The following is a 23,681-nucleotide window of genomic DNA, read 5'->3' on the forward strand; positions in this document are numbered from 1 at the left end:
AGCATCGTTTTGGAACTTTCTGAAGCTTTTACTCATTGAACAGGAAGCAGAGGAAGAAATGAGATAATTTTCTGGCTGCTGTATATTTTGACAATCACTTTGCAGGCACGCACTTCAAGGAGCTGTGGTACAGTACGCAAGTCCACATCAAGTCAATCCTATTTCAATGGAAAATCCCAAGAAATGGTAAAAAGACACAAATAAATTCCATGGTAAAATAGGTCAGCATTGTTCTGAAACCATGGATTCTCTTGCAAATTGACAACTACAAATCAGCCATCACTTCACCAAATACCATACACAATTTAAAACAAGGGCAGCTTGTTACAACATTGCTGTATCTGGAATGTTGATTCAGCCAGGATTACTGGCACATCCTCTTGCAGTTCGCTTCCTTTCTGCCTCCAGATTTCTATTGGAATATATAGACACTTACCAGTTAGAGTGTGACTTTTGTTAAACACCTAAAGATTCCCCTCCAAGCCACTCACCATCCTGACTTGGAAATACATCGCCGTTCCTTCACTTGTTACTGGGTCAAAATCCTGGCACTCCCTCCCTAACAGCACAGTGTACCTACACTACACAGACTGCAGTGCAGTCGAGGAGGGTAATAAATGCACTGGCCCTGCCTGAATGCCGAGTGAGATAGAAATGGATGTAAATGAGTGATTGAAAGATCATGTGCAACTCTATCCTGGGTTTAAAATGCAGTGTCTGGTGGCATGGTGGTGCAGTGGTTAGCACTGCTGCCTCACGGCGCCGAGGACCCGAGTTCGATCCCGGCCCCGGGACACTGTCCGTGTGGAGCTTGCACATTCTCCCCGTGTCTGCGTGGGTCTGACCCCCACAACCCAAAACGATGTGCGAGGGTAGGTAGATTGGCCACGGTAAATTGCCCCTTAATTGGAAAAAAAAAGAATTGGGCCCTTTAAATTTATTTTAAAACGCTATTGCTGCTACTATGGATGATGAATAAAGACCTGACTATTCTTCTGGAAAGTATGCAACCATCATTTTGGAAATGAGGATTGCATTGGATTGGATTGGTTTATTGTCAGGTGTACCGAAGCTACAGTGAAAAGTATTGTTCTGCTCAAACAGATCATTAAGTACATGAAAAGAACATATCATACAATGTAAATACATAGACACAGGCATCGGATGAAGCATACATGAGTGTAATACTACTCAGTAGAGAAGATGTGTGAAGAGATCATATAAGTCCATCAGTCCATAAGAGGGTTGTTTAGGAGTCTGTAACACCATTTAAAATAAGACAGTCCCCAAGATGCTCAGAATTTTCAGGTCGACTAGTTCCTGGCAGATCTGAATTACAATAACTTGCTGCGGTTTAGCCAGTTGACTATTTAGCATTTCAGTAACCTGCTGCGGTTTCACTAGTTAGCATTTCGGTAACCTGCTGCAGTTTAGCCAGTTAGCCTTTCAGTAACCTGCTGCAGTTTCACTAGTTAGCATTTCAGTAACCTGTACAGTTTAGCCTGTAAGCATTTCAGTAACCTGCTGCGGTTTCACTAGTTAGCATTTCAGTAACCTGCTACAGTTTAGCCTGTTAGCATTTCATTAACTTGCTGCAGTTTCACTAGTTAACAATTCATTAACTTGCTGCAATTTCACGAGTTAGACTTTCAGTAACTTGCTGCAGTTTAGTCGGTGAGCATTTCAGTAACATGTTGCAGTTTAGTCATTTAGCATAGTCAGTTAGCATTTGAGTAACTTGCTGTGGTTCAGCTAGTTAACATTTCAGTAACTTGCTGTGGTTTAGGGAGTTAACATTTCAGTCACTCGCTGTGGTTTAGCTAGTTAACATTTCAGTAACTTGCTGTGGTTTAGCTAGTTAATATTTCAGTAACTTGCTGCGGTTTAGCTAGTTAACATCTAAAAGTTAACTAGTTGTTGAAAGTTGGATTTTAACTAAAAGTTAAAATCTGTAGCCTATTTGGCTGCAGCTTTGAATGTTTGGCCACTTGCATTCCACAGGATTTCCTGCTTATCACAATTCACTTGCTTCCAAAATGAACATCAGCTGCAGTGTGCGCAGTGTGCGTATCTTTACACAGCACCAATGGTCTGTATCGGACAGCCTTACTCTGACGAGCACAGTGTGGAAACTATTTTGCAAATGTGCTGCTTCAATCATTTCAACAGAATGTCACGAATGAGCAAACAATGATTTGCCCGGTTGAAATAGATTAATCGTCATCTGGCTGTTTACAAGCTGGTGGCGTGGCGGCACAGTGGTTAGCACAGTTGCCTCACAGCGACAGGGACCTGGATTTGATTCCGGCCTTGGATGACTGTGTGGAGTTTGCACTTTCTCCCCGTGTGCGTGGGTTTCCTCCGGGTGCTCCGGTTTCCTCCCACAGTCCAAAGATGTGCAGGTTAGGTGGATTGGCTGTGCTAAATTACCCCTTAATGTCTAAAGATGTGCAGGTTAAGTTATGATGTTACAGGGATTGGATGGGGGAGTGGACCAAGGTAGAGTGTTCTTTTAGAGGGTGGGTACTGACTTGGTGGGCTGAATAGCCTCCTTCTGCACTGTAAGGATTCTAAGTTGATATTCCCCCCAGATATATTAACGAAAGAAATTTTCCTGACAGCTGGTTTTTCATAAACTCCCTTTTTATGTCCCCTGGTCCTATTTAGGTCAAATTACCCAGCTTAATTTTCAATCCTTTTCATGAAATGTTTTTTTTAAATAAATTTAGAGTACCCAATTCATTTTTTTGAATTAAGGGGCAATTTAGCGTGGCCAATCCACCTACCCTGTACATTTTTGGGTTGTGGGTTGGAATCCACACAAACATGGGGAGAATGTGCAAACTCCACACGGACAGTGACCCAGAGCCGGGATCGAACCTGGGACCTCAGCGCCGTGAGGCCGCAGTGCTAACCCACTGCGCCACCGTGCTGCCCTTTCATTAAATGTTACAGGAAAAGTTGCCTTTCCGAACCTTCCCCAACCTCTCATCCTCTCTACCTCCCTTTCTTCCTTTAAGACATTGCTAAGATGTACCTCTTTGACCCAGCTTTTGGTGATCTGACCGTCGCTCGGTGTCACTCTTTGTCTTATAACGCTCCTCTGAAGTGCCTTGGGACTGCTCAAGATGTCAGCGGCGCTATATAAATCTTTGTTGTTGTTGAACGTTGGAGTAATTTTGAGTCTGTTTTTGATTTTGAGTTTGGTTGTTGTGAAGTGTTAACATAGAGCGCCTGTTGGCAGAGCAGTCATTAACAATCATGGAAGGATAATGTTGCAACTTGAACCTTCACCCAAATAGCTTGATTGTTTTCCCATTGAGGTGCTGATATGGGTCTTCCTCGGGCCTGGTCAATCCACCTGAGAGTATCCGGCTGGGGCCATGTTGCTCGGTGTTTCAGGCGTAGCTGATGGAACTCCTTATTGGACACGAACCCAAGTGCAGTTGGACCTTTTATAAAATCAAAGAACCTGTTTGTATCCATCATAACTGGAACGTCTAATGAGCATCTGTACTGCTACAGCCCACAAAGTATCATATCTCCGTGAGTGATGCCACAACAGCTGGTGCCTGTGGGGGAGAATAATCAGAAACTGGCTTTTGAGTTAACTAAGCGTGAATGATTTACGTTTTGTCAGTGGGATATTTGAACTTGTGAAAAGCTACATGACTCATTTTTAAAAAAATACATTAACATTCCAATCAACAATTGCCACAGAACCATCCAGGGAAATTATTTAAATGTTTCAAGCGCAGTGCACTGGAACGAGCCAACGTGGTTCCACATGTAACGACTGTGAGGAGCAAACCAGTAAGGTGTACTCCAACATCGCTACAAAGGAAGACACGCACATGCTCCTTTTTGAAATAGGCAGACTACGGACCACACTCAATCAGCCTGTGTTTGCAAAACCCACAACAGAACGTCTGCCGTTAGATGTGATTCTGTGATTGGGCAGCATTTGCTGAACAATCCTGAGTACGCTAATAGCTACACTAAACCAATTTAAGATAATCAGCCAAGCTCATTGCGTGGCTCATTGCACATACCATAAGCGACATACATTCAAATAGAGTGATCAGTTCTCTGCAAACAAAAGGAAGGTGTTCAAGCCTTGCACCTTTCTTTATTACCGAGGAGCTTGGGGAGCCTATAGTTCCTCTCCGGCCGAGGCATTGCCATGGAGAAGGTAATCCGAGTTGACCGACCAATCAGCGGCCTTTTCTCTTGTGGTATAATTTGTTGTGATCCTTTGAAATTTGCTGTTCGTGCCTTTGTCCTGTTGAGTGTAAGATGAAAAGCTTTGGCAAAGTGACTCTCTTTTCAGCAATATTCAAGTTCTGGATTCCGGAGTGACTGTTTTTCCAATAATTCTTTCATCTAATTTTACCGTTGTCTGATTATTTCTTGAGCCGCATTGTCCCCGATTGTAAACTTGAACTCATCCAAAACTGCTGCTCATCAAGTCCTGTCCACTCAACACCCCTGTGCTTTCCGGCATAACATTGCCTCCCACTCTGGCAAAGTCTTGATTTTTAAAGCTCTCACCCTTGTCTTCAAATCCTCCCATGGCCTCATCCCAACTCCTTATCTCTGTAACTACCAAGAGAAGACACCCAAGTTATTGAGAAAAGATGTACCAAATTGAGGTTTTTCTTTTTAAAAAAAGAGGAGGGGCAGTAACCTGCTTAAAATTATGAATGGGTTGGAGTGGGTAGGTATGGAGAGAGCATTTCTATGTGAAGGGGAATCAAAATAAATACAGTTGAGTTAATAATAATTAATAATCCAACAAGAAAATAAAGAGATATCCTTTCATGGTCAGAGTGGTTAGAATGTGGAACTGACTCCCACAGAAAATGGTTGAGTTAAATGACTTTTTATTCATTTATGTAATGTGGGCATTGGTGGCTGGGCCATTTCAGAGGGCAGTTAACCTCATTGCTGTGGGTCTGGAGTCACATGTAGGCCAGACCGGGTAAGGATGGCAGATTTCCTTCCCTAAAGGACATTAGTGAAGCAGATGTGTTTTTACGACAATCGATCATAGTTTCATGGTCACCGCGACTGAGACTAGCTTTACATTACAAATGTTTATTGACAAAATTCAAGTTCCACCAGTGAGATTTGAACCGGTGACCCCCGAGCCTGGAGCCCTGGATTGCTAGTCCAGTGACTTCACCATATGTCATCATCTCCCCCTTTAGCTTAGAGGCTTTCAAAATGAAAGTAGGCACGTACACGAGAAAAAAAGGAATGGAAATATCAGCTGAAATGCTGGGGTGAGGCAGGTGAAAAGGCAGGAGACACTTATGGAATATAAACACCAAAACAGGCTTGTTGGTCTGGTTCTGTGTTGCAAATTCAACGCAGTTCCATGCTAAAGATCAGAATGACTTGTGCTACAAGCTTGCAATACTCACTGAGGAAGAATGTAAGAAGGCAGCAGGAGGGATGGGGCAGTAGCAACTTGTGACAGAACCTGTGAAAGTGAGACTGTATGTAGTCAGCTCAAATGGATAGGGGGGGGAGGAGGAGTTGGGTGTTGGGGCAGTTTTGGAGCAAGTGGTATCGTCCCCCAGAATTTGGGACAAAGTGGACAACATCTGGAACAGCGAAGAGCTGACAGGAGCAGAAATTTGGAATTGTGGAATTATGGGAAACACAGATCAGCTTTTATACCTCAGCAAAACTGTATTATAGAATTTACAGTGCAGAAGGAGGCCATTTGGCCCATCGTGTCTGCACCGGCTCTTGGGAAAGAGCAACCCACTTAAGCCCACACCTCCACCCTATCCACGTAACCCAGTAACCCCACCTAACCTAAGAGCAATTTAGCGTGACCAATCCACCTAACCTGCACATCTTTGGACTGTGGGAGGAAACCGGAGCACCCGGAGGAAACCCACGCAGACACGGGGAGAACGTGCAGACTCCACACTGACAATGACCCAAGCAGGGAATCGAACCTGGGACCCTGGAGCTGTGAAGCCGCTGTGCTAACCACTGTGCTACCATGCCCCCCATATTGACTCAGTATTGGATCTATAAAAACTGACTGTAACCCCAGTGTGTCCTTCCCTTCCAATTCTTTCATTTTATCTGCTGATGAGCTCTCACCTTTGATTCTCAGGCTGGGTAACAGCCTTTAGTGGTGTAACTATTACTAATCCACATTGTATCTACGTTTATGCTTCTTGTTCCTAGAATACAAATTATAATCCATTCGAATCCTATGGTAAATTATCCTTAAAAGTAAATGTGAGTGGATCTGAGCAGTTGTATCCCAGCTAGGGATTTATTTGAACTGCATTTAAATATCAGAAATCAAAGAAGCTAGCAGATAATAGGGAAGGCAGATGGAATGTTGGCCTTTATTTTGAAGGAAATGAAGTATAAAAATGGGGAAGTCTTGCTAAAACTATACAAACACTAGTTAGACCACACCTGGAATACTGTGAACAGTTTTGGTTCTTTATCGAAGGAAGGATATACCGGCATTGGAGGCAGTCCAGAGAAGGTTCACTCGGTTGATCCCGGGTATGGAGGGGTTTTCTTCTGAGGAGAGGTTGAGTAGGTTGGGCCTGTGCTCATTGGGGTTCAGAGGAATGAGAGGCGACCTTATTGAGACATATCGGATTCTCGGGGGGTTTGACAGGGTCGATGCTGAGAGGTTGTTTCCCCTTGTGGGAGAGTCTGGGATCAGAGGATGTAATCTTGGAGTAAGAGGTTGCCCATTTAAGACAGATATGAGGAGGAATTTCTTCTCTCAGAGGGTAGTGAATCCGTGGAACACTTTACCACAGAGAACCATAGAGGCTGGGTCGTTAAGTAAGTTCAAGGCTGAGATAGACATTTTTAATCAGTAAGGGAATTGAGGATTATGGGAATAAGGCGGGAAAGCGGAGTTGAGGATTATATCAGATCATCCATGATCTCATTGAATGGCGGAGTGTACTCGATGGGCTGAATGGCCTACTTCTACTCCGACGTCTTAAGGTCTAAAGACAGATTTTGCATCAATGTGATTGCTGGAAAATTCTGCAAAAGGTTATGATTTATGATAAACAGACTTTCTTTGGAAAGATTAATCAGCTTGGTGCTAAAAGCAAATGACTGCGGATGCTGGAATCTGAAAGAAAAGAGAAAATGCTGGAAAATCTCAGCAGGTCTGGCAGCATCTGTGGGGAGAGAAAAGAGCTGACGCTTCGAGTCCGATGACTCTTTGTCAAAAGCAGCTTGGTGTTTCTTTTTAAATGAATTGCTCATTATTTGTGTGTGTTTGTAAGGTCTTCAGCGTCTTCCGCCTATGCTGATTAGGATAAGGAAACGTACGGATTTAACAGCTCCCACTTTCTAAAAGCAAAAATTGCTTTACCACAAATGTTCGTTCACTTGCATCGCGAATGCCACAAGGTAAACACAAACTCAATCCTGCTTACACTTGTCCACAGGCATCCTGATAATTCAGGCAATATTTTCAGCGACCCTGTAGAAGATACAACAACACGTGTTTGACTTTGTGGGCGCGCTGTTACTTGACCGTGTTTTTGTTTTGCTTTATTAGATTGGGATGCTGAAACGCCATGGAAGAACACTCCTCCCCATAGTGCCTGAGCATGCAAGGAAAGAAGCTCACAGTTTGCTGGTGACCGAAGTAAGTTTCCGCCCCAAAGCACAGCTTTCAGTAGTGCTGGCTTCAGACTCGACCTTCAAACAGATTACCGGCTTGTTTTTGTAAACGACTTAATCGCTGGACTGTTGTGAACACTTTGCTTTTGCTGTGTTCAGCCTTGGGCCGAGTGAGGATTTGTCGGAATGATACTGGGGTTAAAAGGGTTACATTACGAGGACAGGTTGCATAGACCGTAGAGATTAAGGAGTGAATTTATTGAGGTGTTTACCATGATCAAAGGAGTTGATAGAGAGAAACCAGTTCCTGTGGTGGTGGTGGGGGTGGAGTGAGTGGGGGGGGGAGCACTTTCTCACACATAGGGTGTGGAAATTTTAAACTCTTGCCTCTAAAATATTGTTGGGGCTGGGGGCCAATTGAAAATTTCAAAACTGGGATTGATAGATTTATGCTGGGTATGGGCATTAAGGGTTACGGAATCAAGGCAGGTAGTTTGGGGTTGAGATACGTATCAGCCATGGTTCTAGTGAATGTTAGAACAGGATTGAGGGGCTGAATGGCCTCCTTTCAATCCTGTTTGCAGGTTAGTGTGACTGGATTGTTTTAACCTTATTTAATAGAACTTATTTTATTCTTTCATTGGATATGGACGTTGCCGGCTAGATCACTATTCATTGCCCATCGCTCCCTGCCCGTGAGAAGGTGGTGGTGAGCAGCCTTCTGCAACCGCTGCTGTCCATGTGGTGTAGGTACACCCACTGTGCTGTTGGGGAGGGAGTACCCATTTATTCAAAACTTAAATTAACTGTAAGTTTGGACTGTTGGGGATTGGATTTTGATTTCTGTCTCTGTGTCGGATTGTTTTATGAAAGTAATTAAAGGATCATTTTTTATACCCAAAGTGGTAATCGAGGAAAAATGGTTCGATTTTCGGGATAAAGGAGTCCATTGAAAATTCCCTGAGGGACTCGTAAGCGGCAATCATCTGAAAATATCTACCTGCAAACTGCTTTGTTTGCAAAGTCTAGATATTTTGATTGATAAAAGCTAGCACAGATAGCTTGAAAACTAGTTGATTTGTCCATCTTCGATGACAACTTACATTGATATAGCACCACTAGTGGAGTAAAAAGGGGCAGCACGTAGCACAGTGGTTAGCACAGTTGCTTCACAGCTCCAGGTCCCAGGTTCGATTCCCGCCTTGGGTCACTGTCTATGCGGAGTCTGCATGTTCACCCGGTGACTGCGTGGGTTTCCTCCGGGTGCTCCGGTTTCCTCCCACAGTCCAAAGATGTTCAGGTTAGGTGGATTGATCATGCTAAATTGTCCTTAGTGTCCAAAAAGGTGGGGTTACGTGGATAGATTGGAAGTGTGCGCTTAAATGGGGTGCTCTTTCCAAGGGCTGGTGCAGACTCGATGGGACAAATGGCCTCCTTCTGCACTGTCAATTCTAGGATTCTAGGAAAATGTCTTTGGGCACTTCATAGGAACACTGAGCCACATCGGGTGTTAGCTCAGGCCAAAGAGATTAGTTTTAAGCAACTGGAGGAATGAGGTGCAGAGATGTTTAGGGAGCACGGTGGGGCAGTGGTTAGCACTGCTGCCTCATGGCGCCGAGGTCCGGGGCGCGATCCCGGCTCTGGGTCACTGTCCGTGTGGAGTTTGCACATTCTCCCCGTGTCTGCGTGGGTTTCACCCCCACAATCCAAAGATATGCAGGATAGGTGGATCGGCCACACTAAATTGCCCCTTAATTGGAAATAATGAATTGGGTACACTAAATTTATTTTAAAAAAGAGATGTTTAGGGAAGGAATTCCAGAGCTTTGGGCCTCAGCTGCTCAAGGCACAGCTAGAGTTGGTGGGATGATTAAAATTGGAGGGGGTAGGGGGAGGGTGTTTGTTGTGCTGTCTGAAAATTAAAGAGAACTGAGGAAGTCACCGGCCATTTTGTTGATTGCCAACACAAAGAAACTGAGGGACAAGATAATGCACGGTTGCTGAAGGAACTTTGGGTATTTGGCGGAATCTGAATTAGGAGCAGGTATCGGCAGCCTGGTCCTTCGAGCCTGCTCTGTTATTCAATAAGATCATGGCTGACATTTGACCTCGCCTCTACTTGCTCACTTGATCATTTCCTTGGATGATTCTTGCGCCCAAAAGTGTTCTGGATCTCAGCCGTGGACCTTCTCAACGACCGAGCGCCCACCACTCTCTGGGGAAGGGAAGTCCGATGATTCACCATTGTGGTCCCTGATCAGGAAGTGGATCATTGTTGGTTACAGGCCACTGATCTTCAAGATGGAGTGATTTGGATTTGTGATGAATGCTGCATCCACCTCCTGCGCAAAGTTACATTTTTGAAGATGAACCGACTGCGTCGACAAGGTTATATTTGCGTAAATGCTGGGGTTTCGTGTCCAGTGTCGGGAAGTTAGAAGAACGGGGAAGTGTCTGCTTGTGCCTTGGCCGTTGGGGTTGAAGTGTTTTTTCCTGGCTGTGGGAATGTTCGGATTTATCACAGCCATGGGAAATGGAAGGTTATTCCAATTGGGTTTCGCCATTCCTTATACTGTCAGCTCCAACCTATGAAATATGTAATTAAATAAAAGAACCCTCTTGGGTGACGCACCCTAGGGCATTAAATATGCAGCAACTGTTGGCGATGAAAGTGCCCTTGTTAATAGGCAAGGAACCAATCACTCCTAATAATGAGCCACTAAAATTATTATATTTTGGTCTGGAGCTTTCTTATTTTTCCTTTAACATTCTTAACTTTAAGAAAAAGACCTACACCTGAGAGAGCTGATTTGTTGTGATTAGTCGAACCCCTTCATTATTTGGGCTAAATATTACTTGCCTATTTTTCATCTGAAGAATTAAAATTCTTGAAATGATCAGGTGTAAAGAGGCAGTTTCGCGAGGTAATTGGAGGGTTGTGGTCTGACAGTGTTGCTTTGTAGTTGGGTTCACTGACTCCCATCTGATTCATTGTTATGACTTGCTTCCTAATCTAGTTCCTGTCCCCAGCGACTCCAAAACAAAGCAGGCACTGATAACTTTGAAGCTTTCCCTCCAATTTCTAAGCTGCTTAAAGCCTGAGCAACTGCAACCTTCATCCTTTGTCGTGCCGGGCAAAAGCGCCACTTCCTGCTCAGTACCTGAGCGATAATTCTTCATTTTGAAGGAAAGAAGCTTTTTAGAAAAATCCCAGCTCAGTTTCCAGCTTTCAGAGAGTGAGGGAAAATTCTTCATTGGCACAATCAAGAATGTTAAAATAAGCTTGCCAGCTTTCTTGTGAGGCTTTTCAACATTGACTGGGAACGTCCTGCAACTTTGGAATGTGCTCGAGGTTGGCGTTACAACGCTTCATGCCCAGATCCAGCGACTGTTTGACTTTTATTCTCTCAGAGGGGAGTGAATCTGTGGAATTCTTTACCCCAGAGAGCTGTAGCGGCTGGGTTGTTAAGTGTGTTCGAGGCTAGGGCGGCATGTGGCGCAGTGGTTAGCACTGGGACTGCGGCGCTGAGGACACGGGTTTGAATCCCGGCCCTGGGTCACTGTCCGTGTGGAGTTTGCACAGTCTCCTCGTGTTTGCGTGGGTTTCACTCCCACAACCCAAAGATGTGCAGGGTAGGTGGATTGGCCACGCTAAATTGCCCCTTAATTGGAAAAAAAATAATTGGGTGCTCTAAATTTATTTTTAAAAAGTGTGTTCGAGGCTGAGATAGATTTTTAATCAGTGAGGGAATCGAGGGTTATGGGGATAAGGTGGGAAAATGGATTTGAGGATTATCACATCCCTCATTGAATGGGGGAGCAGATTCGATTGGCCGAATGGTCCACTTCCAAACCTATGTCTTATGGTCTTTGAACCCAAACTGCTCTTTTTAAAGAGGCATAAAATTGGCTGTGGAATTGTTTGAATAGCGACAGGTGGGGTTAATATTTGTGATGAGAAATGTTGAGGTAGCTCAGGTACAAATTAACCTCCGGGTGGAGTTCTACGAACAACTCGTTCGACTGGAAAAGGGTGTTCTAAAATAATACTCTTTTTTTTAACATAACAATGGAACCCTGGAATCTGCTGCATTGTTTGTGAGATTGTTAAATGAAATGGTTACATGTGTATATAATCATGTGGAATAGCCCCAGAAGAATGGTGCGATAGAATTGTCACTGCGCTCCACCGATTCTAATTTCGATCACTTGGCGGCTGTGCCTACTCCGGAATTCCCTCCTCAAACATATCTGAGTCTCTCTTCCTCCTTTGAGATGCATTTTAAACTCTACCTCTTCAGTCAAGTTGTTGGTCACCTGTCCTAATGCACCCTGATGCAATTTGGTGTCAAATTTAATTTGATAATTGCCGTGTGAAATATCCCAGGACCTTTTGTTATGTTAAAGGTGCTACATAAACGCACGTCATTGTTGGAGAGCCATCACATTCCCACAGAAATGCGCTCATCCTCTTGTGTCCAAGAAACCTTTTTATAAATCTGGAGTACCCAATTATTTTTTTCCAATTAAGGGGCAATTTAGCGTGTTCAATCTACCGACCCTGCACATCTTTGGGTTGTGGGGGTGAAACCCACGCAGACACGGGGAGAATGTGATGCGGACAGTTACCCGGGGCCGGGAACAAACCCGGGTCCTTGGAGCCGTGAGGCAGCAGTGCTAGCCACTGCGCCACCCTGTGTCCAAGAAGCTCGATAGTATAACCGGAAACCATACTTTAATTTCTCTTTTCAGTTTTCTCCTCGCATGCTCTCGGCCAAGATGTTATTCCTTGCCGGAGGTATTGCTGAGGTACTAAATTCGCTGGTATCTGCTTTAATAAGTCTTCTTTCACTCCAGGCTCGGTAAATTAATGCTGCAAGGCTCTCTGTCTGTGACAACAACATTTATTTAGTGCCTGTCAAGACATCCTAAGGCGATTCATAGGTATGATGAGCGACATGGATGTTATCTATCTTGACTTCCAAAAGGCCTTTGATAAGGTGCCTCACGGGAGACTGCTGAGTAAAATAAGGGCCCATGGTATTCGAGGCAAGGTACTAACATGGATTGACGATTGGCTGTCAGGCAGAAGGCAGAGAGTTGGGACAAAAGGTTCTTTTTCGGAATGGCAACCGGTGACGAGTGGTGTCCCGCAGGGTTCAGTGTTGGGGCCACAGCTGTTCTCTTTATATATTAACGATCTAGATGACGGGACTGGGGGCATTCTGGCTAAGTTTGCCGATGATACAAAGATAGGTGGAGGGGCAGGTAGTATGGAGGAGGTGGGGAGGCTGCAGGAAGATTTAGACAGTTTAGGAGAGTGGTCCAAGAAATGGCTGATGAAATTCAACGTGGGCAAGTGCGAGGTCTTGCACTTTGGAAAAAAGAATAGAGGCATGGATTATTTTCTAAACGGTGACAAAATTCATAATGCTGAAGTGCAAAGGGACTTGGGAGTCCTAGTCCAGGATTCTCTAAAGGTAAACTTGCAGGTTGAGTCCGTAATTAAGAAAGCAAATGCAATGTTGTCATTTATCTCAAGAGGCTTGGAATATAAAAGCAGGGATGTACTTCTGAAGCTTTATAAAGCATTAGTTGGGCCCATTTAGAATACTATGAGCAATTTTGGGCCCCACACCTCGGGAAGGACATACTGGCACTGGAGCGGGTCCAGCGGAGATTCACACGGATGATCCCAGGAATGGTAGGCCTAACATACGAGGAACGTCTGAGGAACCTGGGATTATATTCATTGGAGTTTAGAAGGTTGAGGGTAGATCTAGTAGAAACTTACAAGATAATGAATGGCTTAGATAGGGTGGATGTAGGGAAGTTGTTTCCATTAGCAGGGGAGACTAGGTCCCGGGGGCACAGCCTTAGAATAAAAGGGAGTCACTTTAGAACAGAGATGAGGAGAAATTTCTTCAGCCAGAGAGTGGTGGGTCTGTGGAATTCATTGCCCCAGAGGGTGGTGGAGGCCGGGACGTTGAGTGTCTTTAAGACAGAAGTTGATAAATTCTTGATTTCTCGAGGAATTAAGGGCTATGGAGAGAGAGCGGGTAAATGGAGTTGAAATCAGCCATGATTGAATGGTGGAGTGGACTCGATGGGCTGAATGGCCTTACTTCCGCTCCTATGTCTTATGGGCACAATTTGGCTCAAAGGCACAAGTGATATTAGGACAAGTGACCACGTATCTGTACCGAAAGATCTTATTCAGCAACACTGGAGAAAAATCATTGGGACATGAAAAAAGGTGATTTCTTTGTTCATTTTCTTTGAACATTTCTATTTACTAGAATAAAAATATTGCAAATGGGGGGTGGGGAGGGGAGTTGGTGTCAGGAGGCTGTGCGTCACAAGGATGGATGTGTTGGCCAACTAATGGCTGGAGTGTGTGGGGGGCGGGGGGGTGGGGGGGGGGGGGGGGGGGGGGTCGTGACGGAACCTCCAGGAATCAGTTAATCACAGTTGACAACCTTACCTGACTACTATACTTAATACAGTAAGAAGTTTTACAACACCAGGTTAAAGTCCAACAGGTTTGTTTCGATATCACCTGAGGAAGGAGCAGCGCTCCGAAAGCTAGTGACATCGAAACAAACCTGTTGGACTTTAACTTGGTGTTGTAAGACTTCTTACTGTGCTCACCCCAGTCCAACGCCGGCATCGCCACATCATACTTAATACAGTTTTAAGATGCATAATTTGCTAGTCACATCCCAATGAGAAAACGATTGGGATCACTTTCTGTTATTGCGTGGGTGTGGAAGCCGCACAAATTTACTTCTGCTTCTTATCTGGCTTCCCCCATTACTCCAACATGAAGGGGATTAGACTAATTGTGTTTCTAATCCTTCTGTGGCTAAGATCAATTAACACAGCTCAGAGCACGAATTGAATTTAGGGCTTTTCTCTCCTGCACAGTTCAACATTACAGCTGGGGTTGTTGTACAGTCTCTGAACCACATGCAGGGTTTGCAAGACTGACTAACTGAGGATGTTAGTTTTCTTGTGAGAGCACAAGTTGGTTTGAAAGCCAAACGTATTGGATTTTTGACTTGAATTTACTTCTAGACTTTTCTGAAGCAAAGGTTGTTATATCCTGGTGGTTTAGTTGGCTTTTGAAAGTAAGGGCAGTTAAAAATGTGACAAGATCAATATAAGCATCGTATTGCGTCTTTGAGTTTATCTTATATAAATGTTTCTGGAACCCACCTCTTCATTCACCTGGGGAAGGAGCAGTGCTCCGAAAGCTAGTGATTTGAAACAAACCTGTTGGACTTTAACCTGGTGTTGTTCTTACTAAAATCAATATAATCCAACGTGGAGGAACTGATCGAACCGTGAAAAGTTCCATGCGCCAGAATCATTTACCAATCTTCAGATATTTATAATAAATAATACGCTAAGCACCGGCCTCAAACGACCCAATAAATCGCAATATCTTTCAAACTCTTCAAAAGGGGGTGGTAGAAATTTGGCATTCTTCTCTGCCTCCGCCATTGATCCCACATAAATAAATTGTAAATTTTGCACCCGAGGTTGATAGATTTTTTGTCGTTCAAAGGTAGTAAAGGTAACGGGCCAAAGGGGCTAGCTATATCATAGAATTTACAGTGCAGAAGGAGGCCATTCAGCCCATCGAGTCTGCACTGGCCCTTGGAAAGAGCACCCTACCCAAGCCCACACCCTCCACCCTATCCCCATAACCCAGTAACCGCACCCAACATTTTTGGACACTAAGTGCAATTTAGCATGGCCAATCCACCTAACCTTTTTTTAAATAAATGTTTTTATTGGGTTTTTGAACAAAGTATATTTACCGTTATGTACACAGGATAAGAGACATTTACCGTTATGTACACAGGATAAGAGACATATATATATATATCCACATATATAGAAGAGAGGGGCACACCCAAACATACCAAAGAAAAGAAAATAGTAAATAGTTAAAAAAAATACAATAAAAATATAAAATAGGATAACTGGTAGGGTTTTGTGCACCAGCTCAACAGCAGCAACTCTGTACAACTGGCAAGATTATTTACAACACATAAGTGGGCGACTGTTGGTGGGGGGGGGAGGGGGGGGGGGGGTGTGGAGACCGGGGAGGTAAATATACATTCGGATGCCGGAGAGACAATGACAGTGGACAATACTCAAATGGGTTTGGTGTTGTTCTCGCTTCTCCCGGACGGATTTCGCCTTTCTTTCCTCGTAGGCTTAGCTGTCTCTTCCCCCCCCCCCCCCCCCAAAATGCCCCGGCTACTTTCCCCTGATTCTTGGCTACATGGCTAATCTTCTGCTTGTTCGTTGGCCACAAACAGGTCCCAGAACAATTGGGCGAATGGCTCCCACGTTCCGTGGAAGCCGTCGTCTGACCCTCGGATGGCGAATTTGATTTTCTCCATTTGGAGAGATTCCGAGAGGTCGGACAGCCAGTCCGCAGCTTTGGGTGATGCTGCTGACCGCCAGCCAGTCTGCAGCTTTGGGTGGTGCTGCTGACCGCCAGCCAGTCCGCAGCTTTGGGTGATGCTGCTGACCGCCAGCCGAACAGGATTCCACGGCGGGCGATCAGGGAGGCAAAGGCAAGGGTGTCCGCCCTCCTCCCCAGGAATAGATCTGGCTGGTCTGAAACCCCGAAGACCGCCACTTTCAGGCATGGCTCCACCCTCACCCCCGCCACTTTGGACATTGCCTCGAAAAAGGCTGTCCAGTACCCCGCAAGTCTGGGGCAAGACCAGAACATGTGGCCGTGGTTGGCTGGGCCTCCTTGGCACCGTTCCCATCTATCCTCCACCTCCGGGAAGAACCTACAGGTTGAAAGGGCTGAATAACCTCCTTCTGTTCCTAGTTTTAGCTACATTCATTTGGAGATGATGACCAATATCAAATGATTCTGTGAAACAGTGCGTTTGGGTGCAGCAGATACCAGATACTGCCAGTGCCAAACTAATCACAACACTGTTAAAAAGCTGGTGAAAAACTTCAATCAGCCAATAGAACAAAAGCAGTAAAACGCCCGAGCCTCGGATTGACAGTGGTGGCTGGAACTGTTACTTTGAAGAGGCTTCAGCTTTGGTGGGGATCAGTAACCTGACCTGCTTTTTTTAAAGCAGGTTTGTGACATTTGCCAACAGGTGCAGAACATGTTAAGTCATCCTGGCCAGGTCACAGAGAAAGACGGCTGCAACATTCCGGCATTAATAAACCCAATCAGGTGTTAAAGGGAAACCTCTTTACCCAGAGGGTGGTGAGAATGTGGAACTCACGACCACAGGGGAGCGGTTGAGGTGAATAGTATCCGTCCGCATTCTGGGCAATCTGGTATAACACCTGCGAAGGAGACGGGGATGGAAGGTTAAGTTGATTTGTGTGAGGCATGGTTCTGTGAGACGTGCGAGCCACAGGTTTGACGACTTCCATCCCAATTCCAGGACGTGAGCACAAAAATGCAGCCCGCCGCTCACGGTTCAGCACTGAGGGAGTGCTGCATGGTTGTAGGAGCCGTCTTTCAAATGAGACATCGAACTGAGGCCCCATCTGCCCCCTCGGATGGACATAAAAGAATGCCATAGAACTGTTTCGAGGAGCAGAGGGGCTCTCCCAGTGTCCTGACCGATATTTATCCCTCAATTTACATCACAAGAAACGGATAATCTGGTCAATGTCAATTTTGTTTTATTTTTTGGAGTTTCCTGTGTTCCAATTGGCTGCCGTGGTTCTTACATTACAGCAGTGACATATTTCATTGGCTCTAAAATGCTTTGGGAACACTAGGTGGTTATGAGAGGTGCTATATAAATGCAAGGATGATGAGATGAAGTGGGAGGAAGCTCATGTGGAGCATAAGCAGGACGGCCTCACGGTGCCGAGGACGAAGGTTCGATCCCGGCTCTGGGTCACTGTCCGTGTGGGGTTTGCACATTCTCCCAGTGTCTGCGTGCGTTTCGCCCCCACAACCCAAAAAGATGTGCAGGGTAGGTGGATTGGCCGCGCTAAATTGCCCCTTAATTGGGAAATGTTTTAAAAAATGTGGAGCATAAACACCAGCAGAGACACGATGGGCTGAATGGCTTGCTTCTTTAAACTTTCAACATTTTATGTTAAATAGTTTAGAAGAGAAAAGAGTGGCAGCACATACATCAGAAAAAATACAAGCAACAACAGTAACTGGAATCCCAATAACAGAAATATCCCCCAGAACAATCCCCCGCTCACTAACCCCCCCCCCCCCATTAACAGTGACCAAATCTTTAAAGTACAAAATGAACGGCCGCCATCTCTGATGAACTCGTCGATCGATCCCCTCACCGTGAACTTGACCATCTCGAGGTTCAGGAATTCCAGCAAGTCACCCAGCTATGCTTCGGCAGTGAGTGGTGCCTGCCTCCAGCTGAACTGTATACGTCGCCGGGCCAACAGCGATGCGAATGCCAAAGCATCCGTCTCCCCCCCCCCCCCCCCCCCCCACCCCCACCATCCTCAACTCTGATGGGTCCATAAGACATAGGAACAGAATTAGGCCATTCGGCCCATCGAGTCTACAATCATGGCTGATAAAAATTAGGCCACATTTGGAATATTTTGTGCAGTTCTGGTCGCCGCACGACCAGAAGGACATGGATGCTTTGGAGAGAGTGCAAAGAAGGCTTACGTTGCCTGGTCTGGAGGGGTGTTAGCTATGAGGAGAGGTTGAATAAACCCGGATTGTTTTCGTTGGGGAGGTGGAGGCTGCGGGAGACTTGATTGAGGCCTACAAAATTACGAGAGGTATAGACAGGGTGAATAGTCAGAAGCTTTTTCCCAGGGTGTAGACTCAAATACAGGGGGGGGACAGGTCCAAGCTGAGAGGGGGGATGTTTTGGGGAGATATGCGGGGTATGTTTTTCACGCAGAGGGTGGTGAGTGCCTGGAATGCGTTACCAGTGGAGGTGGTGGAGGCGGGCACGATAGCAATGTTTAAGATGTATCTTGATCGGGGGCAGCATGGTGGCACAGTGGTTAGCACTGTTGACTCACGGCACCGAGCTCCTAGGTTCGATCCTAGCTCTGGGTCACTGTGTGGAGTTTGCACATTCTCCCCGTGTCTGCGTGGGTTTCGCCCCCACAACCCAAAGATGTGCAGAGTAGGTGGATTGGCCACGCTAAATTGCCCTTTAATTGGAGAAACTGAATTGGGTACTCTAAATTTAAAAAGAAGTTGTATCTTGATCGACACATGAAAGTGCGGGGAATGGAGGGATACAGATTGTTTGGGAATTAAGTAGTAGGTCTAAATAAGGAATCTGGATTGGCGCATGCTTGGTGGGCCGAAGGGCCTGTTCATGTGCTGTAATGTTCTTTGTATATGTTTCTCATCCCCATTCTTGTTTGACACCCCCAAATACACCAACTAACGGACAGGGCTCTAAATCAATATCCAAGATTGGCAAAAAGGTATTGTAAATGGACCCCCAAAAACCCACCAGCTTGGGACAGGACCAGATCGTGTGTGCATGGTGAGCAAGCCCTCCCGAGCACCGCTCACACTTATCCTCGAACCCCTCAATACACCTTTAGCTGTATCAAGGTCAACCTCGTACAGGATGACGTAGCATCCACCCCACCCCTGGAGCCTCACTCCACACCTCCTCCTCCTCAAATGGGACCCAGCTCTTCTTCCCACCCGGCCTTCCACCCCCTCCACTGAAACCTAGGGCGCGATTCTCCGAAATGGAGACTAAGTGTTTGCGCCGTCGTGAACGCCGTCGCGTTTCACGACGGCTCGAAACGGGCGCGGGGACAACCGATTCTGGCCCCCACAGGGGGCCAGCACGGCGCTGGAGCTGTTCACGCCGCTGCAGCCTTACATCCAGGCGTGGACTGGGGGCGGCGCCAACCCGCGCATGCGCAGTGGCGGAGCGCCAACCGACGCATGCGCGGTAGACATGCGGAACGCGCCGGCCCCGACTCAACATAGCGCGGGGGTTCTGGGGCCGGAAGCGGAACAAAGTAGGCCCATGGGGGGGGAGAGGCCGGCCCGCCAATCGGTGGGCCCCGATCACGGACAAGACCCAATCGGAGGCCCCCCCCCCCACCCCCAGGTGAAAGAGCGCTTTTCCCCGCCCCACAGGCCGCCCCCCGACCCTTCGCACAGAGTCCTGCCGGCAGCGACCAGGGATGAACGGCGGGACTCTGCTGTTTCCGCACGGCCTCTCGGCCCATCCGGGCCGGAGAATCGGCGGCCCAGCCGCGGACAGCAGCCCGCACCTCGGAGAATCGTGCACCGGCGTCGGGGCGGCGTGGTGCGGTTGCGGCGATTCTCCGGCCCGGCGCGGGGCTCGGAGAATCCCGCCCCTGCTCTTCCCCATGATCTGCCCATATAACCCAGATGTGCCTCCCTCCTCCGACCCCGCACACGCGAGTATCCATTCCAGCAAGGTGGACAGCAGTACCTCTGGGAAAATTGGAAATGCCGCCAATCAAACTCCCGCCCCTGGAAATATCTGAACCCATCCGCCCCCAACCCCAAGCTCTGCTTTCTCCTTAACTTGAATGGCCTGTTTCTGTGCTGTAGATTCTGTGTAAAGTTAACGTACAACAGCACAGACATGCTCCTGTTCCTGTGAAGTGGCGTCTTTCTGCATTTATCCTCGTACTTAAGGCCAGGCTGCAGAGTGAAGAATAGTTTCTTCCGTCTTGCACTTTTTATGAATTGCCTGCTGTTTCTCTAAAAGGAGATCATTGTTCGACTTTCCAGTGTAATGTCTTATCTGAAACAATTGGTCGTCTTGTTTTTGATTTAGATATTTGCTGGGTTTCTAACAATTGGAGAAGCAGCAGCTTATCTGAAGAGATAGTATCATTGTTATGTTTCACTAGCTAGGCTTACATTAAATCCTTGCTTAGACAACAGGCCCAAATCTTTTCAAGCAAGTTTGTTTTTCCTGAGGGTTTTGTGTGGCTACCTGGACAGTGCGTGTGCACAGACCTCAGCGCTCGAGAGTGGAGGGGCTGCCGGAGAGTGGAGGGGCTGCCGGAGAGTGGGGGGGCTGCCGGAGAGTGGAGGGGCTGCCGGAGAGTGGGGGGGCTGCCGGAGAGTGGGGGGGCTGCCGGAGAGTGGGGGGGCTGCCGGAGAGTGGGGGGGCTGCCGGAGAGTGGAGGGGCTGCGATTGTTCTCCTGAGAGCACAAAGTTTTTTAAAATAAATTTAGAGTACCCAATTTATTTTTTCCAATTAAGGGGCAATTTTGTGTGGCCAAGCCACCTACCCTGCACATCTTTGGGTTGTGGGGGCGAAACCCACGCAGACACGGGGAGAATGTGCAAACTCCACACGGACAGTGACCCAGAGCCGGGGTCGAACCTGGGACCTCGGCGCCGTGAGGCAGCAGTGCTAACCCACTGCGCCACCATGCTGCCCTCTGGAGCAGAGAAAGTTAAGGGGAGATTCTTCAGAAGCGTTCAAAATTAGGAAAGGTTTTGAGAAGAGTAAATAAGGAGAAAGTGTTTCCATTGACAGGAGGGCCGGTAACTAAGGGCACGCAGGAATAAAAGAGCCAGACAGGAGATGAGAAATATTTTTACGCGGAGAGTTGATGCGATCAGGACAGCGCAGCCCAAACCGGCTGTTGAATCAGATCCCCAGTGGTAAACTCCAAAAGAGAATTGGATCAATACTTGAAAAGGATAAATTAGCAGGGAAAAAAGTCGAGGGAGGATGGACAAATCCGATGGTGCAGGCATGATGGGCTGAATGGCATCCTTCTCTGCGGTGCGATACTCTGATGTGACTTGATGTGATTCCTGAGAGGAGCATGGTCACTTTGTGCACAGAAATAATGATTGTGTATAAGCTGTGACTTAAGTATTGAAATGGTTTAATGTGCACCTTTTTTTAGCAAACACTGGCTCGGTCATTTAGTCCTTGGGTGAAACCATATTGGGTGAGAGGACATTGCAGGCGTATGGGGAAAGAGTGGGACTAACTGGATTGCTATTCAAAAGAGTCAGCCTAGACTTTTAATTTATTCTTTCACAGGATGTGGGCATTGCTAGCTAGGCCAGCGTTTGTTGCCCGTCCCTAATTGTCCTTGGGGAAAACGGTGTTGAACTTCCCTTTTGAACCACTGCAGTGGAATGAATAACTTGTCGTATGAGGAACGTTTGAGGACTCTGGGTCTGTACTCGGAGTTTAGAAGGATGAGAGGAGATCTTATGGAAACTTACAGGATACTGCGAGACCTGGATAGAATGGACGTGGAGAGGATGTTTCCACTTGTCGGAAAAACTAGAAGCAGAGGACACCATCTCAGATTAAAGGGATGATCCTTTAAAACAGAGATGAGGAGGAATTTCTTCAGCCAGAGGGTGGTGAATCTGTGGAACTCTTTGCCGCAGAAGGCTGTAGAGGCCAAGTCATTCAGTGTCTTTAAGACAGAAATAGATAGGTTCTTGATTAATAAGGGGATCAGGAGTTATGGGGAGAAGGCAGGAGAATGGGGATGAGAAAATATCAGCCATGAATGAATGGCGGAGCAGACTCGATGGGCCGAGTGGCCTAATTCTGCTCCTATGTCTTATGGTTTTATGGGTGTAGGTACACCCACAGTGTTGCCAGAGAGGGTGTTCCAGGATTCTGACCCAGCGACAATGAAGGAACGGAGATATATTTCCAAGTCAGGATGGTTTGTATCTTGGAAGGGAACTTTAAGGTGGTGGCATTCCCATGTGTCTGCTGTTAGAGGTTGTGGGGTTGGAAGGCGCTGTCCAAAGGAGCCTTGCTGAGTTGCTGCAGTGCATCTTGTGGATGGTTCACAGGGCTGCCGCTGTGCGACGTGGCAGCGAGGGTGAATGTTGAAGGTGGTGGATGGGATGTCAATCAAGCGGGGCTGCTTTGTCCCGAATGGCGTTGAGCATCTTGCGTGTTGTGAGAGCTACACTCATCCAGGCAAGTGAAGAGTTTTACAAAGTACTAGTTGCTATTATGACTAAGAACTCGAGTATTGTGACCAGTTCTGATCACCAGGCTTTAGGAAGGATGTGAATGTCCTTGAGAAGGTGCAGAGGAGATTTACCAGAATGGCTCCAGAGATGGGGGATTTTAGTTGCAAGGTTAAGGTGGAGAAGCTGGGCTTGTTCCCCCTGGAGCAAAGGCGGTTGAAGGGAGATTTGATAGAGGTGTATAAGATGATGACAGATTTGAATAAGGTGGGCAAAGAAAAGCTATTCCCATTAGCTCATGCTACAAGAATCAGGGGACACCGATTTAGACTTTTGGTTGAAAGATGCAGAGGAGATATTTTTTGAGTGGTAGTGACCTGGAACTCGCTGCCTAGGAGGGCGGTGGCAACAGAGGTGATCAAAGGTTTCCATAGGAAACGGATGGTACTTTTGGGAAATAAACTTACAGGGATAGAGCGAGGGAGTGGGACTGACTGGATTACAGTATAGAGAGCTGACATGGACTTGAGAGGCCGAATGGCCTCATTCTGAGGTCCTGCATCTCGGCAAATGACCAAAACATGTGAGTATTTGTTACTCTAAATATAAACCACGCTAAACCCCTCGATTAGATTCCAGCCTGTAATTCCTCCCATGTATCTGGTATTTGCACACAACGCCGGACCCCTCAATTAGACTCTATTCTGCAACTCACTCCCGGGTATTTGTTATTCTATGAAGAGTAACAAATACCCAGGAGTGAGTTATAGACCTTGCTCCTCGCCTGAGGTGTAGTGATCCTCCGATTAAATCACCACCAGTCAGCCCTTCCCCCTCAAAGGAGAAAAAAAGCCTTTGGTCATCTGGGACTATGGCGACTTTACTATGAGTAAGTGCATCGCTAATTGTTAATGTGATGAAAGAGATCTGGACAAGGATAACAGACTTCCCATTTTTAGATAAAAGCAAATTACTGCGGATGCTGGAATCTGAAGGAAAAACAGAGAATACTGAACAATCTCAGCAGGTCTGACAGCGTCTGTGGAGAGAGCAGGGAGCTAACGTTTCCAGTCTGGGTGACTCTTTGTAATCTTTGTCCCGTTTTTAGTGCAGCTT

General features: G+C 46.5%; 1 protein-coding gene across 15 annotated transcripts in view; it reads left to right on the plus strand.

The window, feature by feature from the left end:
* The window catches only part of LOC140391521 (dedicator of cytokinesis protein 9-like), a 407,496-nt gene that overhangs the window by 163,474 nt on the left and 220,341 nt on the right, over positions 1-23,681 (plus strand). For all 15 annotated transcript variants that reach the window (XM_072476084.1, XM_072476085.1, XM_072476095.1 and 12 more), the window contains exon 3: positions 7,571-7,660. In XM_072476084.1, coding sequence (XP_072332185.1) covers positions 7,571-7,660 — 90 coding nt within the window. The remainder of the gene's footprint in view (positions 1-7,570; positions 7,661-23,681) is intronic.

The sequence above is a fragment of the Scyliorhinus torazame genome, chromosome 15 (genome assembly GCF_047496885.1).
Source record: "Scyliorhinus torazame isolate Kashiwa2021f chromosome 15, sScyTor2.1, whole genome shotgun sequence".
NCBI lineage: Eukaryota > Metazoa > Chordata > Chondrichthyes > Carcharhiniformes > Scyliorhinidae > Scyliorhinus > Scyliorhinus torazame.